Here is a 15,808-nt window from a genome sequence, read left to right on the forward strand (position 1 = left end):
CTGCCTTTCTCCAGCTGGTGAAAGGCCCTAAGCCTCAAAGGAGGACCCCAGCACAGGGCCCCCTAGGAAGGTGCTGCCCCCGCCTACCCCAGGGCTGCCGGCCTTGGGCTCTGGGAAAGGGATGGGCTGGCCAGGCTGTGTCCTGGGACGCCAGTGGGCTACCCTCTTCCCTCTGTGTCTGAGAACAGCTGACCTGAGGTCCTGCCCATGACTAGGCCCAGAGTATGGGTCCGGATTAGCCAAAGGTCTTGGGGTCCAAGGAGCAAGACCTGGGTTGGAGGCTGAGGTTCCCACTGAGACACTAACCCCTCACATCTACTCACTGGCCTGGACCCGTCCACACTGTTCATGGCCCTGATCCCATCCTGCCCTGCCACTCCCTGAGCCCCCGAAGTTGGAAATGTGGCGGCCTTTCGCTCTCCACCGCCCAGACTAACACAAGCTCCTGGCCAGGCTCATCACCTCTCTGGATCCCCTCCACCTGCTATCCCTTCTGAGGGTAGGGCCTCTCCCCTCCTAGGTCCCCATCATGGAAACTCCCAGAGTGGGTCCCAAGTCAGGACTTGGGGTCCCTCCTGTCCCAGTGACCGAGAGACGCTCAGCAGGGCCAGGGGTTGTGGGATGGGTCCCCAGGGGACCAGATCTGACAATTGAGGAATCACTGGGACCTCAACTGTCTTTCTGCTCCATCCTCGGCCTCAGTTCCGCCCCCCACCACCACCCTCACCCCGACACGGGAGGAGACAGCGAGGACTGCGGCCCCGGACCCAAAGGCGCGCTCGGTTCTCACCTGAGGGGTCGGCCTCGGTGCCCCAGCGTCGGGGGCTTGGTCCCGGGGGCCCTCCTTCGCCGGGCGCTCTCTTCGACGTGTGGTTGTTCTTCCGGCCGCGGGGTTGAGGGGCCTGGGCGCCAAGGCAACGGGGGCGGGGCCTCCTCTGAATCTGCAAATATTCACGAGCCGCGGGAATCTTCCGGCTCCGCGAGGCCTAGCCACGCCCCTTAGCAACGGTTGCTAGGGTCGGCGGGAGGGCGGGCGAGGCGGCGGCCAACCAGGTTGGGGGGTTCGCATGTGTCCCGCCCCGCACGCGCGGGAGCGCCCCTTGGGCCGGGAGGGAAGCTGGGGACGTGAGACGCGGTCGAGACGGCTGGGCGCAGGCAGGCCAGGTGTCGGCTTCCGCAAAGGTGGTCTGGGGTGGAGACTGGCGCCCACCTTTCTCAGGTGGTAGGCACCCGTGTCGGGTCGTCCCTGAGGCCAAGGCCCTGCGGGATTTAAAGGAAGCGCCTTGGGAAAGGACCCTCTGAAGAAGAGGGAAATGCAGACCTGGACTCCTGGAGGGGAGTCCAGAGTGTCCGCTCCGGCGAGAGGCGCCGTCACCCGTTTTCACTTATCCGCCTTTACTTCGCGTCTACGCGCGTCAGGCGCGAGCCGGGCTCCGTCGTGGCTGCGGCGCAGTGCGCGGGACGGCCAACCGGACACAGCCACGGCACGTGGGGTCGGCGGCGTGCCTGGGGCGGGGGCGGCCCCCCAGGGGCCCGCCGAGGTCAAGGCTTGCAGTGGGGTGAGCTCCTGGGGAACAGCACGCAGCCGGCACGGGAGGGGGCCGAACGGCGCGGAAGGGGTAGGAATGGAAGTGGGTGCCGGCCGAGCAGAGGGGGAGGGGTTTGGCCTTACGTGTAATGCACCATTCTTTCTTATAAACAAGGAGAATGTGTCTATGCGTTACTTTGAAATTTTTCAAAGTGTTAAATCATGTACTTCTGAGAGTCTCTAAAGGAGATACAATGTGCATATTTATGCTTGGGGTGGGGGAGTCTTCAATTCAACCCCCTATGGCAGCTTTTGGGTTGGATTTCCTGGGTACCGTTTGGGCCTCAGGGTGAGCTTCTGCAGGGCTGGGCTCCGGGCTTTGGGGAAGCTGGGTGGGCGGGTAGTCTGCAGGGCCTGCCGAAATTGGGGGAAGCTGGAGATCAGGAAGCGCGGGACAAGGGCCCTCTGCGGAGCCCGGGGCGGGGCTGCACACTACGTAAGTGAAAAACAAGACCCCCGGCACTGGGTGAAAAGATTGAGCCGGACTCGCTGCTCCGCGGGCTCAGACGTCCCCGCCCAGCCGAGGCGCCCTGCGCCGCCTGGCCCTGGGCGCATGGCTGAGCCGCGCCCAAGGACCCTGCCGAACCTGCCAGGCGTCCTGGGACCCGGGAGGAGCCCCTTCCGAAACCACCTGCACCTGACCCTCGTCCAGGCAGCCCCTCCGCTTTTCCCCGGCCTCGGGTCCAGGGGAGTCTGCGGTGCTGACCCCGCGGGCTCCACCCTCCCTGAGGCTCAGCCCTCGGGCTGTCCCCTCCGCTCCGGAACCCCTACGGTGTGCTGCGCGGCACGACGCAGGGACGGCCTAGGGGGGCGTGGGCGCAGCTGTGCGCGCCGTGAAGGTGCCCAGAGGCCCGGCGCTGGGCTCCAAGAGCGGCGCAGGGGCTCGAGTCGGACATCGGCGACCCCGCCCCAGCCCACACCCGGCCGCGGACCCGCTTCGCCTCGGGGTCTCTACCTCCCCGCGAGTCCCGCCTGTTCCCGGGAGAGTCCAGGCAGTCTCCGGAGAAGTTGTCACCCCCGGACCCCATCCCTAGAGGAGCTAACCCCGCAGGCCGCAGCCCACGAGGCCCAGCCAGACGGGAACCGCCCTCCGCGCAGCTCCCGGAAGCCCCGCCTGGCCAAGGCCTCTGACGGGCGGGCCACTCGGCCAACCGGGGGTGGGGCAGGGCGGGGCTCGGCGCGCGAGGCCAATGGCAGGCTGTGCCGGACTGACGGACGGGCGCGGGGCGGGGCGTGCGCGGCCCGGTCGGGTGTCCGCCGCCCGCAGCCCGAGCCGCACCCGCCGCGGACGGAGCCCATGCGACGGGCGAGCCAAGTGCCCCGACCCCGGCCCCCGCCGCCGCCCCCGCCCCGGCCCCGGCCCCGGCCCCGGGGGCAGTCGTGCCAGTGAGCGGTGAGTGCGGCGAGGGCCGGGCCGGGCGGGGGGCCTGCTGTCCTCGCAGGGCGCGCGGGGGCGCAGGTGAGCCGCGGGCGGCGGCGGGCGGGGTGCTGCGGCGGGGGTTGCGGGCGGCGGCTGGTCCGCTCTGCCTCACCCAGGCCAACCCGTTCGGCTCCGTGTACCGGGCCCTGTCTTCCGGGGCCCCACAAGTGCGCTGGATGTCCCCGAGCGGAGGCCCGTCCGTGACCATGGCGCTAGGCGGGGTCTCCCACCCGCCAGAGACCCTAGGACCCCTGCGAAGAGCTCGGGCACCGGGCGGCCATCACGTACACCAGACGAATCTGAGGTTTAGGAAGTCACTGCCTACTATTCCCGCAAGGGCATCCCTTCTTTAAGCATCACAAATTGGGGCCACCCCACCTAGGGGCCTTGGCCCCAGGCCCTTTTCCCTTCTCACCTGTTTCCTTATTTCCACACCTCCTTTGGGTCTTTTCCTGTGATCAGCTTCTGCTTTCTGGAGTCCTGGCTCTCTGCCCGCCTCCTCACCTTCCTTATGCTCTCCAAAGTTCTTTTGGCGGTGGGGCCCCGTGGGTTTTCCTTTATTTTTCTTCTATGTGGATTTTTTCTTTGGAGCGTAGCCCGAACCTGCCAAGGCAGGGGTACTTTTTGTCTGCTCGTCATCCTGTGCCTGGAGCAGTACCTGGCATGCAGTAGGTGCTCAGTGAATACTTGTCAAAGGCACCAGCACGCCCGGGAGTGGGGGGGCCTGGAGCCGGTTGTCAGCTGCCACCAGCCTGTCCGGGCACGCTGCTGTGCCCGCCACCGTGGCAAGGCCTGTTCTCATGGGGACGCCGGTAATCTCAGCCCACGGCTCTTCCAGTTCAGGCTTCTTGCCTACCCAGCAGCTTCTAATTCGGGTGCATGCTTGGGAGACAGCTCTCAGCTGTCAGCCCTGCCTCTGGGGGGCCAGCATCCAGCGTCTCTCACACAGTCATTAAATGCAGCTGGAGGCAGGGCCCCCCCTCCCACCTCTGCGCTGGAGGTGCCACAGGTGAGCGGCTAGGCCACCGTGCTGGCTGCCGCCCCTGTTACCTGGATGTCCGGGCCCAGAGCAGGCCGGGCCTGGGCAGGCTGGCCCAGGGAGCTCAGCGGGCCTGCCCTGCGTGGTCTGGCCGTGCTGAGTGCCGCTTCCTTGGCAGGTGGGACAGGTGACCTCTGCGGTGCCTCGTACTGTGGTCCTTTGAGGAGCGATGACGGAGTATAAGCTCGTAGTGGTGGGCGCTGGAGGCGTGGGGAAGAGCGCCCTGACCATCCAGCTCATCCAAAACCACTTTGTGGACGAGTACGACCCCACCATAGAGGTGAGCTGGCCTGGCTCCTGACACGGGCTTGTTTTCCGCCCACCCGGCAGGGGGGGTCTCTTCGTCATAGGTCCCGGGGGGGGGGCATGAGAGGCGCGAGGGAGGGTCCCATCCCTGGAGGGCCGGCTGTCTCTAAGCAGCATCCTCCCCAGGACTCCTACCGGAAGCAAGTGGTCATCGATGGGGAGACCTGCCTGCTGGACATCCTGGACACGGCGGGCCAGGAGGAGTACAGCGCCATGCGGGACCAGTACATGCGCACTGGGGAGGGCTTCCTTTGTGTGTTTGCCATCAACAATGCCAAGTCCTTTGAGGACATCCACCAGTACAGGTGAGCTGCCTGCCAGCCCTCAGGGGCCTCCTGTCCTCCCTCAGGGGCCACGGGCAGCCTGCCTGCCGGCTCACCCCGTCCCCTTTGCAGGGAGCAGATCAAAAGGGTGAAGGACTCGGACGATGTGCCCATGGTGCTGGTGGGGAACAAGTGTGACCTGGCCGCGCGCACCGTGGAGTCTCGGCAGGCCCAGGACCTCGTCCGCAGCTACGGCATCCCCTACATCGAGACGTCAGCAAAGACGCGCCAGGTGAGCGGGCCCCCTGCCCCTGCAGCCAGCCAGGGCCCCGCCCCACCCCACCCCGCCCGGGAGCCGCACTCACTGCCCCCTCTCCCTTGATGCAGGGCAGCCGCTCTGGCTCTGGCTCCAGCTCCGGGACCCTCTGGGACCCTCCGGGACCCCCGTGACCCAGCAGCCCCTCTCGCTGTAAGTCTCCCCGGATGGCAGGGCAGCGAGGGAGGCCAGGGCCTGGGTCTGGGCCGACACAGCTCCCGGGGGAGGTGGCGGTCCCCGGAGAGAGCTGCCCTGAGCCAGACCGGAGCGGTGACCCTGGGGCCCCCACCCCTGTGCCCCCAGATTGCCCCACGGGTCCTGGTTGGCCCCAGCCCCTCAGCGGGCCGTGGGGGAGCTGCTAAGGACAGGCCTCTCAACGGGGTGGCCCTTGGGCCAGAGAGGAGCAGGGTCCAGCTCCCCGTTTGCGGGGTGGGGTGGAGAAGGGGCTGGGATTCTGCTCGAGGCTGAGGCAACGGTCTCCCCCCTGAGCTGGCCTCCTCTTCCCAGGGCGTGGAGGATGCCTTCTACACGCTGGTGCGCGAGATCCGGCAGCACAAGGCGCGCAAGCTGAGCCCGCCTGACGAGGGTGGCCCAGGCTGCCTCAGCTGCAGGTGCCTGCTCTCCTGACAGCGACGTGGGTGCGGGGTGTGGAGGTGCTGGATGAGACATGGGCTAAGGATGCAGGGAAGGAAGGAAGTGCCGCCAGAGCCTGGCCAGCCCAGGTCGGTGGACAGAGTGACCGCGGGCCTCCCGGGACGCTTTGCACAGACTGTCATGAACTGACGCCGGCGGCCCCCAGTTGTCACTCTCCTCCAGCCCCGTCCTGGCCCAGTGGGTACAGGCTGAGTTGCAGTAAATTATTTCATGTCTTGACCTTGGCATTTGACTGAGGCCGGGAGGCTGCGGTGCGAGTGACCCCACAGGAGGCATGCGGGAACCTCAGCTTCGTGCATCCGGCAGCTTCTCTGCCTCTGGGGGCCCCGGGTGCGTCCTCCGGAGACCTCTGGGTGCTGTGAGAACCAGCCCGTCTACCGCTTAGCACACGAGACTTTATTCACCTTTAACCGGCAAGGGGGGGGAAACTGAGGCCAGAGACTGCCCCTTACCTGGGAGGGAGGCCTTCCTAGGGAACGGCTGGGGGGTAGGGGCTTCTTCACACTCCGGTTGGGGTCGTATCTCCCGAGTTTTGGGGACCCCGGAAGGCAGTACTTGACTTAGGCAGAGGGAGGGACACAGCCTGTCGGCTCCGGCACAGTCTACTCTGCCCCATGGGGACCAGGTGGCTGCACAGGGTTCGGTGTCTGGCTGGCCCTGCCTCCTCATGTATGTGAGGCTGGCCCGCTGGCCCCTGCCATCCCCTCATTGGAGGTGGCCTGTGGCTCCCAGGGCCACCTCAGGTCACCAAAGCGGCCTGTGGGGCCCATGCAGGCCCCAGACGGCCACACACAGCTCCGAGAGGGCTCACCGTGCCTTGGGCCGGACTCGCCGGGGTGGCCCGTTTCGCCATTATTCCAACTGTCGAGGCGCTCACGGCGCCTCTGCCTCCCCGGGGCCCCAGTGAGGCCAGGCCAGGTGCTTCTGGGTCAGGGCCTTGTGTCATGTGAGGGGTCCTGTCCTCCAGGAAGGCCAGTGTGAAGCAGTGGGGCGTGTCGCTGGCCTCCCGGGGCCTCGGGGTCACTGTGCTGACAGTGACCTTGTCCTCTGGAGGCCCCTGTGTCCAGCTCCCTTGTGGACGCAGAGGCTGGGGGTTGTGGGGACATGTGGGGCTGCTCTTGGGGCACTGCCCCGGCTCCATCGTGGCCGTGCTGGTCACTGCTCCAGGAGGGTTGCTGGCGGCACTTGCCACAGGGCAGGAGGGGTGTCGTGGGCCTGGCAGTGCCATCTTCAGTGGGCTGGGCAGAGCCAGTGGCGGGGACCTCAGTGGGTTTGCAGGGCCATGCCTGTTGTGTGGCCCTGGGGGTGGCCCAGGCAGGTGCTGAAGGGGAGAGGACCCAGCATTCCAGCTCAAAGCCGATGTCTGGGGGCCACTTGCCTGTGGCCTCACGGTTCACTGAGAGCCTTGGGAGGGAGATCCATCACCGTGGCCGCAGCCGATCCTGAGGACCGTCCTGGGCTGGGGACGGGCAGGCCAGACTCGGAGCCTCCGGGGCCCCCAGCGGGAGGCCTGCGGCCATGGCCCCCTTGTGCTGCCGCTCCTCAGCCTTCAGGACGGCCGGGCTGGGCGAGGGGCTGGGCTGCTCGTTCTGGGCACGTGGGCCAGGGACGGCCAGCTCATCTTCTCCGGGGAGCGTCTTGATGCTGGGAGGGGTAAGGAGAGGCCTGGGGGCTGGGGCAGGTCGCTGCAGGCCCAGGGGCCTCGTGGGGAACTCTTCAGGTTTTGCTGGAAATGAACAGACCAGGTCAGCTTCTCGACCAGGCCGTTCGGCCTGCGCAGGATGGGCCCGTGGGACCCTGCATGGCCGCCCCAGCCCAATGCTGAGAACAGCTTTTCAGGCTGCTGAGCCCTGGCTGTCGGCCTGGTCGGCTGAGTCTTAGAGCAGAAGTATAGACGGACGGGGGTGCGGAGGAAGGCCTGGGGCTTGCCCCGCCGCTCACTGTCCCGGAGCGTGACTCCGGAGGAGACTGTTGCCGAGTGCACCTGCGGGAAGCAGGTCCTGCTTCAGCCTGCGTAGCTTGGCCACGTGGCCTGCAGCTGCCTGAGCACCGCATCGTCCTCCAGGGCCCAGGCCCGGGACAGCGTGTCCTGCAGGAACTCCTGCAGGCCTTCCAGGGGCAGCTTCAGGAGGCATTCTGGGGGTGCAGATGCCATCGGGCTAGCGGGGCCCCCAGCGGGAAGACTCAGCCCCCCACCCTGGGGCACCTCCTGTGGGCGGTGGCTGTGTTCCGCTGGGCACCACCCCTGGGGGTCTGCTGTGCCCAGGAGAGCCGTGGGCAGGGCCAGTGCCAAGGGCGCGCTCCGGAAGGTGACCTCTGGGCTCCTGTGCCGGCTGGCCTGCTTCCTCTGCGGCCTGCACTCCGCGCTCGGGAGCCTTGAGGACGGCGTACACTGTGGCCGTCAGCATGTGCTTGCTCTCCAGGACGTAGGCATCCCGGAGCTTCAGGGTGAGCGAAAAAGGGGTCTGGGCACAGCAGGCTGAGGAGGGGCAGCTTGAGCAGGGCACGGTGGTGGTCCCAGCACAGGGTAAGAACCCGCCACCGGCCTCCGGCCCCTGCAGTCCACCCGGGCTGCATCAGACAAGGTCCTGCAGCTCCTCGTCTGGCTGGGCTCGTCCCAGTGGGGTCGTGGCTCCTGGACTCAAGGTCCTGAGGGCCTGGCCAGCACAACCCCTAGTCTGGGGGCAACAGAAACTGTCCCACGCTCGGTGGGGACACCTCAGTGGAGCAGAATGCTGGCTTGCCCCCCCCGCCCCGGGCTGACCCAGCCTTCTGATGGGAGCCAGAGCATTTCGAAACGGCTGGGACTTCAGGATGTCCTGCGCCCGCCACGAGGGCTCTGGGCTGCTCCCCGGATGCCCTTCAGGAGGGGCGTGGCATGTCTGCAGGGGGTGCTGGGTCCTCCCCAGGCATCAGGAGTGGGACCAGGGAGCACCTCTGGGACTCAGCCTCCTGGGCAGCCTTACCCGGTTGATGAAGCACTGCAAGAACCACTGGGTGGTGTAAGTCCCCGTGGACACCTGTCCCTCGTCCTGCTGGAGGGCACAGGGGCTCAGGGCCTGCGTGCTCGGCCGGAAAGCTCCCTATTTCGGGATGCCAGGCAGCCGCCCCCAGGGCCCACGTGGCCATGCTGCTGGGGGCCTGCTTGGCCCGAGCTCGCCTCTGACCGCCCCCCCCCAGGAGGAGGAGGAAGCCTGCAGGTGGCCAAGCCCCCACTGTGGTTGTGGGACAGCGCCTCTGTGGGGGGCAGGGGCAGTGCATCTACTCACCAGGTGTCGCCGCAGCTGGGGGAGGGCTGTGCCTAGAATGTGCTCTTCATGGGTCTGGAGTCTCAGCAGTTTTGGGAACCCCGGGATGAAGAAGCCCGAGGAGCCCCCGGACACCCACAAGTCAGAGCCGTGTCCAGTGAGGGTTGAGTACTGTCCCCGGCGGTGACCCCAGCGTGCAGGGCCCTCCTGACCCCTGGTTGTGGACACGCTCTTCCCAGGCAGGACAGCCTGTGAGGCCGGGGCAGAGGCCCTGCTCCTGGAGGCCCAGCTTGGCTGGCGCCCTGGGCTGAGAGGTGGGCAGGCGTCCGGCCCTGGCACTTGCCCTGGCCGGGGGGTGGGGGACCCAGTACAGAGGGGCAGGGAGTGCGGCCCACGGGGTGGTTGACGGGGCTGTGCCTGTCCCTCTCCTAGGCTTGGCAGCCAGGCTGGGGCCACAGGAGGGGCTGTTGCTGCCGCCGGGGCTTCGTCTGGCCGTGGGCTTGGAGGGCACTGGGGGGAGGCAGGTGTGAGGCAGGAGGACCAGCAGGGAAGGGAGAGTTGCCTGGATGAGGCCAGGAACGAGGGCCGGGGCTCTAGGACCCAGAGGGCAGCGTGGGGAGCCAGCGCCCTTCGCTGATGGGGAGATGGACTGGGCCCAGGTCCCCACCAGCCCACTGCTGGGGGAGCTCTGCAGGGAGACCCCTGGCCCTGAGGCTCTCCCAGCTGTCCTCAGTGGTCACCTACCACGCATGGCGTGTTTCTCGTCAGTCATCAGCTGGACCAGCGCGCAGAAGGTGTCCTCCTCACTCAGGAACATCAGCAGGATGGCCATGACCTGGTTCATGCCCTGGCAGTAGCCCACCTCTTGCAAGAGCCAGATGTGCATGGAGGACCCACCCGGAGGCCTCTTCTGCCCACCTCCAGACTACCACCTCAGCTCCTGGATGAGCTCCCGCCTGGCCAAGCCCACACTGCCCTGGAGGGGCCACCTGAGATGCCCTCTGGGCTGGAGAGCCCCTGAGCAAGACCTCACTGTGGGCAGCCCGTGGGGCCCTCTCAGCTGGTGTTCCTTGAAGGAATGTTCTGGAAGGAGCAGGTGGAGCAGGAGCTGCCTCCCGGGGCCCCAAAGCCCTGATTACTGGGGACCTTCCTCCCACCATGCTCCTGATTAATAATGCAGCAGTTTTAGGGTCAAAACTTAAGTTTCAGGACTAAAGTCTATGTGCAATGCAATATAAATATCCCAGGTACAGAGTTTGACAAGTTTTAATTTTCTTTATTTTTTCAGTTTGCACACATTACAATTCAGCCTCTGGGATGTACAGCCCCTAGGGTTTCCGCACACGGGCAGGGCCCCCGCATCCTTGCTCCAGGCTAAGATCCCACCCTCCCGGGGCTCTGCTTTTTCCACAATGCCCTGTGGATGGAGTCATATGTGGGTCTGATTCCTTCACTGAGCAAAATATGTCTAAGACTCATCCATGCTGTTGAGTGAATCAATAGTTTGTTCCTTTGTGTCCCTGAATCAAAGTCCATCTCATGGAATCCCACGGTTTATCCATTCCCTCGATGAAGATGATCTTGGTTGCTTCCAGTTTTTAACGATCGTAAACAGAGCAGTGAATGTTACATGCAGGTTTTATGTGGGTTTAAGTTTTCAGCTCATTTGGGTAAATACCAAGGAGCATCATTGCTGAACGCATGGTGAGTGTATATGTAGTAGGTTTTTTTGGGCTGCATTGGGTCTTCGTTGCTGCAGCACGTGGGCCCTAGAGCACGTGGGCTTCAGTAGTTGTGGCTCACAGGCTCTAGAGCGCAGGCTCAGTAGTTGTGGCGCATAGGCTTAGTTGCTCCGCGGCATTCTTCCCTGCGCCAGCAGGGAACAGTATGTGCGGTTTTGTAAGAAACCACCCAGCTCTCCCCCACAGTGGCTGGACCATTCGCATCCCCACCAGTGCTGGATGAGAGTTCCTGTGGCTCCACATCCTTGCCAGCACTTTGGTTCTTATTCTGCATGAGTCCTTAATTAGATATATGATTGGCAAATATTTTCTCCCACTCTATAGCTTTTTCATTCTCTTAACAGTGTCTTTTGCAGAATGAAAGTTTTACATTTAGATACAGTTCTTTCTCTCATAGGTGTCCTCTCTCTCACCTGACCGGCCTCTTTTCCAGTGTCCAAGGCCTCACCCCATCCTGGCGTTCTGGTTTTCTAATGCAACAAGTGAGTTGCCCTGCAAACAAGCCAGAGGTTCAAGATGGAACCAGAAGCTGGGACACAGCCACGTTTACTCATTTGTGTATCCAACAGGCTGTGTTCTCAGACAACAGTGGCTGGGCCTGAAGTTTAAGATATTTACATTCTGGTGCATTACAGGAAAGCGCCCTGATCTTGTGCCCAGGCCTGCAGATGGGCAGGGGTGGTGGGACTGCGGGGCCCACAGGCTTATCCTCACAACCTGGGCTCCTGTCTGTGTGAGGCCTGCAGCCTGGTGGCTGTGGGGTGATGGAGGTTCTGAAGGCCAGCGGCGGCTGACTCACCCTGGGCCCGGCCTTGGAGGTCAGCAGAGACACAGCCACACTCCGGGCCAAGACAGACATGGGGCCTCCCAGCTTCAGGCCCGTGGAGTCCCCCCGGTAGAGGCATCTCGTCATGAGAGGAGCATGGGAGGTCCAGGGCGACCACTCGGGAAGCACAGCCCATGCCTGCCTTGATGCTCCCAGCACGGTCTTGGCCAGACCCCTCTTCTCTCTGGGGTCAGGGCTCTGAAGAGCATCTCTTGGTCCAGAGTGAGCTTGATCTGTTGGCTATTCATGTGCGCCCCGAACCTGTCACGGCAGAACCTGCTCTCCTGTCCACCCACAAGGTCTCCCCAGCCGGCAGGGTCTTTGCCCCATACCCAGTTACCCAGATTGGAACAGGTTGTTCAGAAAGGAGTGAGGCGCTGGGAGATCCAATATTAGGGCTCTCATTAGGGCTGGATATTAGGGGATTACAGTAAATGCTTCAGGTGTAGCAACAGGGTGAAGGTCACGCATAAGAAAAGAATCCCTGTGTTGTGTCCCGTCCTGTCCCCCCGGCCCCCGCCCCAAGATCCCACTCGGCTTTGGGATCTTAGTTTCCCAACCAGGGATCAAACCCTGGCACTCCGCAGTGAAACTGCCAAGTCCTAACCACTGGACTGCCGGGGAGTTCCCAAGAATCCCTGTTTTTAAAATGCATACTGAGAACCTAGGGACGGGGTGAGGCCAGACATCTTGGGTTCTCTGTAAAACACCTGTGCTAGTCAAGTGTGTGGCGAACGCAGGACACAGGACAGGACAGTTGCTAGTGTTGGACCTGGGTGATGGAATTTGGGGGTTCATCCCACTTTTAAAAAATAAATGATGGAAATTGTCTAAAAGAGCAGAAATATATAACTAAAAACGTCAAGATGGGCGTCATTTTGACCCCGCCGACCGCATTCGTTCCATTCGTTCCATCTGGGCTCGGGTCCAGCCTGGTCTCTGCTGCCTGGAGCCCCTCCCCTCCCGCGGGGCCCTCTGGGGCCTGTTGAGCCAGTCCAGACCGGTCCCCACTCTCCCCTCGCGCCCCCCACCCCGTGCCCCACACCGCCACCCTCGCTCCTCAAGTGCCCACTCGCGCACCCCTCGAGGCTCAGCCGGCACCGCCAGGCCAGGGGTCGGGCACCCGCCATCCCAGCTGCAGACCCAGGTCCACGACCTCCCCGCGCGGGGTCCCGTGGGAGGGGCCCACTTGATGCCATAGCGCTCCCGGAACATGATGTGGTTTCGGAAGGTGCGGCTCCCATCCAGGTCGGTCTGCTTTCTGTCCCGGGAGTACAGCCGGGCCTGCTCTTCGGGCTCTGTGCGCGGGGCCAAGGGGCGGGGCGGGCGTCAGGCGGAGCCCGGACCCAGGGTCACCACCGCCGGACAGAGCGGGCGCTGCGAGGCCCGCGGGAGCTGAGCTGTTTCTGCAGAAGCCACATTGTGCGCGTTTCTGAAGCCAGGGCGGGTCACGAGTGGCGCCCACGTCCAAGGCTCAGACCCCCGCCCTTTAGGGAGGCACCATCCAGGCCAGCCGTACCCCTCCTCCGACCGCTGCATGGGGCCTCCCAGGCTGACAGCGCCCCCGGGAGGCGGCTCCCAGGTGCGCAGGGAGGCGGAGAGGGCGGTTGGGCCTCTGTTCCCTGACCCCCGCCGGAGTCCCACCGCCAAGAGGCGGGGACACGAGGGCTGAGGCGGGGCGAGGCGGGGCAAGGCGAGGACAGTAAGGGCGGCTCACTGCCTTCCCCCCGATGTCACCCACTCCTTGTTTCCCAAGAGTGAATCTGGCATCAGCCCGGCTCAGGGCCGATGGGGACGGGGACGGGAGGGCTGCTGGGGCCGCGGGCCCCCAACACCCAGACGCTAAAACAGCCCAGGAGGAATGCAGAGCCCCCTTCTCAGACCCCTGGTTAAGAAGGCGAAAAACATATCCTTGAGGCTCCCCTTAGGCCTAACAGACATGCATGTTTCCCGTTTCAGAACTTTTTATGTTCATACAGAGGGGCATTCTTGACCTCCGCATATTATCTTGATCTCTGTATGTATCTGCCTGGTTTCCGGGGGCCCTTTGAGGGCTCCCGGACTGAGCGTGATGCTGGCTGTGGTCCCACAGTTAGTGGGTGTCCACCACATTCTTAGCCTCTTAGTTACCCGTCCTTGGGTTGCTTGTGGAAGCATGACCACTGTCACATTTCCCCTGCTGGTCTTACTTGGTCTGGGCACACAGAGCTCCCTCCCGGGCAATGTGACCTGGGGGTGCCCTTGGTGGAGAGCGGGTGCTCAGCGGTGGGAACAGGCCAGGTGTAGGGACCTCTCTGGGGCGATGGGAAAAGACCTGTTTCTTGTCCGGATTCAGTCTTTCGGTTCAAGTGAATGCAGGCCTGTCGTTCATCTGGTTTGGCTTTGCTTTCTCCTTTCAGGGCTTCTATAGGTGTCTCCTTGCCCATTTCCCCCTGGTTTCTATCCCTTGCTGTGTGACTCTGTCCCCCCCTCAACTGTCTGGGAGGGCTTAGTTTGATTCCAGGTGGCACGTGTCCATCTCTGGACCCAGTGTCTGCACTGGGCCAAGTGGGATGGGCAGCAGGGGGGTGGGTGGGGCCTTCCCGGCAGGTGGGCCCCGGGGCCTGCAAGCCTGGGAGGTGCCAGGAACGCGCTGGGGATGGGCAAGGGGTCCCTGAGGCCCAACCCCCCAAGCTCCTGATGTCCTGGCCTGTTGGTGCTGCCCCCGCACAGGTGGAGGGGCCGTACCTGGTCGTCCCTTTAAAAAAAAAAAAAAAAAAAAATATATATATATATATATATATATATATATTTATTTATTTATTTATTTATTTATTTTTGGCTGTGTTGGGTCTTCGTTGCTGTGCGTGGGCTTTCTCTAGTTGCAGTGAGCGGGGGGCTACTCTTCGTTGCAGTGCGCGGGCTCCTCGTTGCGGTGGCTTTTCTTGTGGAGCACGGGCTCTAGGTGCATGGGCTTCAGTAGTTGTGGCATGCAGGCTCAGCAGTTGTGGCTCGCAGCTCTAGAGCACAGGCTCAGTAGTTGTGGCGCACGGGCTTAGTTGCTCCGCGGCATGTGGGATCTTCCCGGACCAGCACTCTAACCCATGTCCCCTGCATTGGCAGGCAGATTCTTAACCACTGCGCCACCAGGGAAGCCCTGGTATTTCCCTTTGTTCTCAGCCTTCACCTTCTCCATGTCCAACAGCAGAGACCATACCTGACCTCGCACCTGTGGGGGGATTCCTTTGTAGACCTGCCAGCGCATCTCTAGGAGAGAAGCCAGCTGTGAGACAGGCGCAGGGGATGCCGAGGAGAGAGAGCGAGAGGCGTCTGGAGGATGCTCCGGAGGCGCTGGGTCTCCCGCAACTAAGAGTGGGCCGTGGCCCCGCTGCTCCCTTCCTGCGGGGTCCCCGGCTGGGCTGGCTGCGGCCCTGGCATCGGATTCTCCCCGGCCTTGTGGGACACCCAGCCCAGTGCCTTTCAGGGTCAGGATGCTCAGCTTGCTACCTTCTCGTCGCCCCAGTATTTGCTCCAATTCCTCAGCATCTTTACCCACTTGTCAGCTCGCCCGATCTCCTGGGCTTCTTGCTGGAAAATGGGAAATGGTGGTGTTGGCCCAGCTGCCAGCTTCCTAGGGTGGCCCTGATGGGCGTGAACTCAAAGGGGCCAGGAAAGGCGTAGACCCCTCAGCCCGAGGACCCCTCGACGGCTCTGGGGTCAGGGCGGCAGGGAACCGAAGCTGCACCCACGACGTCCTCCCCCGTCCCGCCAGTGCAGCATGGATGGCTCTTACCCTCGCTGAGTGGGTGCTGTGGTCGCCGATGCTGAGGCTACGCAGCTCCCCTGACTGGAAGGCAAGAAAAGCAGAGCATGAGGACCTGCACCCGGCCGGGTGCCCAGAAGGCCCCACCTGCCCCAATGGGCCCCCAGGTCTCAGCCCAGGAGACTGCGAGGGGGAGGGCTGACCCCAGGACGGTGCTGGCTCAGGGATGGGCTGTGTCCCCACAGCAGTCCCCAGGAGATGCCCCTCCTCCTGCCGATGCTGGTCACCCACTCTGTTCCGTGCCCTCCCACACCTGCCCTGCCAGAGAGCAGAGGCCCCCGCTCAGGGGTCTCAGGTGAGTTGCTCCCCAGGGCCTCACCCTACTCCAGAGTGGACGCCTCCGTCCAGGAGCCCAGCACCCTTACCCCTGCTGCAGGCCAGCTCCGTCCAAGTACATGCACGTCTTCTCCTCTCTCCCCCACCATGGCCTGGCCTGGCCTTCTACCCCGCGTCTCCGCCTGCCTCTGTCACCTCCCCATGAGCTCCTGAGGCTGGTCCTGCCTGCTCACCTGCCTGAGTCCTTCCAGTGCCTGGCGCCACACCTCACTGTCCTCCAGGCCAGAGCCTCGGAGACCTATGGGCCAGGTGCCCCTCACCCTGTGGC

The 15,808-nt window shown here is 63.9% G+C and overlaps 2 protein-coding genes and 1 long non-coding RNA gene across 16 annotated transcripts in view; 1 reads left to right on the forward strand and 2 right to left on the reverse strand.

Moving 5' to 3' along the window:
- LRRC56 (leucine rich repeat containing 56) overlaps positions 1-3,853 on the reverse strand; it is a 21,658-nt gene extending 17,805 nt beyond the window's left edge. For 3 of the 5 annotated variants that reach the window (XM_067037977.1, XM_067037979.1, XM_067037975.1), the window contains exons 1-2: positions 3,424-3,853; positions 791-1,260 (exon numbers count right to left, since the gene is read on the reverse strand). The gene's annotated coding sequence lies outside the window, so the exon portion shown is untranslated. Of the gene's footprint in view, positions 1-790; positions 1,811-2,543; positions 2,651-3,423 lie in introns of those variants that run through there. The other 2 variants (XM_067037978.1, XM_067037976.1) reach the window with 2 other exon arrangements.
- HRAS (HRas proto-oncogene, GTPase) lies at positions 1,086-5,805 on the forward strand. Of its 10 annotated transcripts, none has more exons than XM_067037986.1 (6): positions 1,086-1,559; positions 4,166-4,327; positions 4,480-4,658; positions 4,749-4,908; positions 5,004-5,085; positions 5,440-5,805. In XM_067037986.1, exons 2-5 carry the CDS (start codon positions 4,217-4,219, stop codon positions 5,064-5,066), a joined length of 513 nt encoding a protein of 170 aa, XP_066894087.1. In that variant the 5' UTR covers positions 1,086-1,559; positions 4,166-4,216; the 3' UTR covers positions 5,067-5,085; positions 5,440-5,805. The 10 variants fall into 10 exon arrangements, with proteins under 10 accessions (XP_066894087.1, XP_066894084.1, XP_066894088.1 ...); XM_067037987.1 differs by having other exon boundaries at positions 1,103-1,164; XM_059068929.2 differs by lacking the exon at positions 1,086-1,559 and adding an exon at positions 2,873-2,981.
- Positions 5,806-10,089: 4,284 nt separating this feature from the next.
- On the reverse strand, positions 10,090-13,425 carry LOC136794485 (uncharacterized). The gene is made up of 2 exons (XR_010841328.1): positions 11,376-13,425; positions 10,090-11,068 (listed from the first exon to the last, which is right to left on the reverse strand). It is a non-coding gene; the product is annotated as an uncharacterized lncRNA (long non-coding RNA).
- Between the last annotated feature and the right edge of the window lie 2,383 nt (positions 13,426-15,808).

Source organism: Kogia breviceps, chromosome 7, assembly GCF_026419965.1.
Source record: "Kogia breviceps isolate mKogBre1 chromosome 7, mKogBre1 haplotype 1, whole genome shotgun sequence".
NCBI classification, from domain to species: domain Eukaryota; kingdom Metazoa; phylum Chordata; class Mammalia; order Artiodactyla; family Physeteridae; genus Kogia; species Kogia breviceps.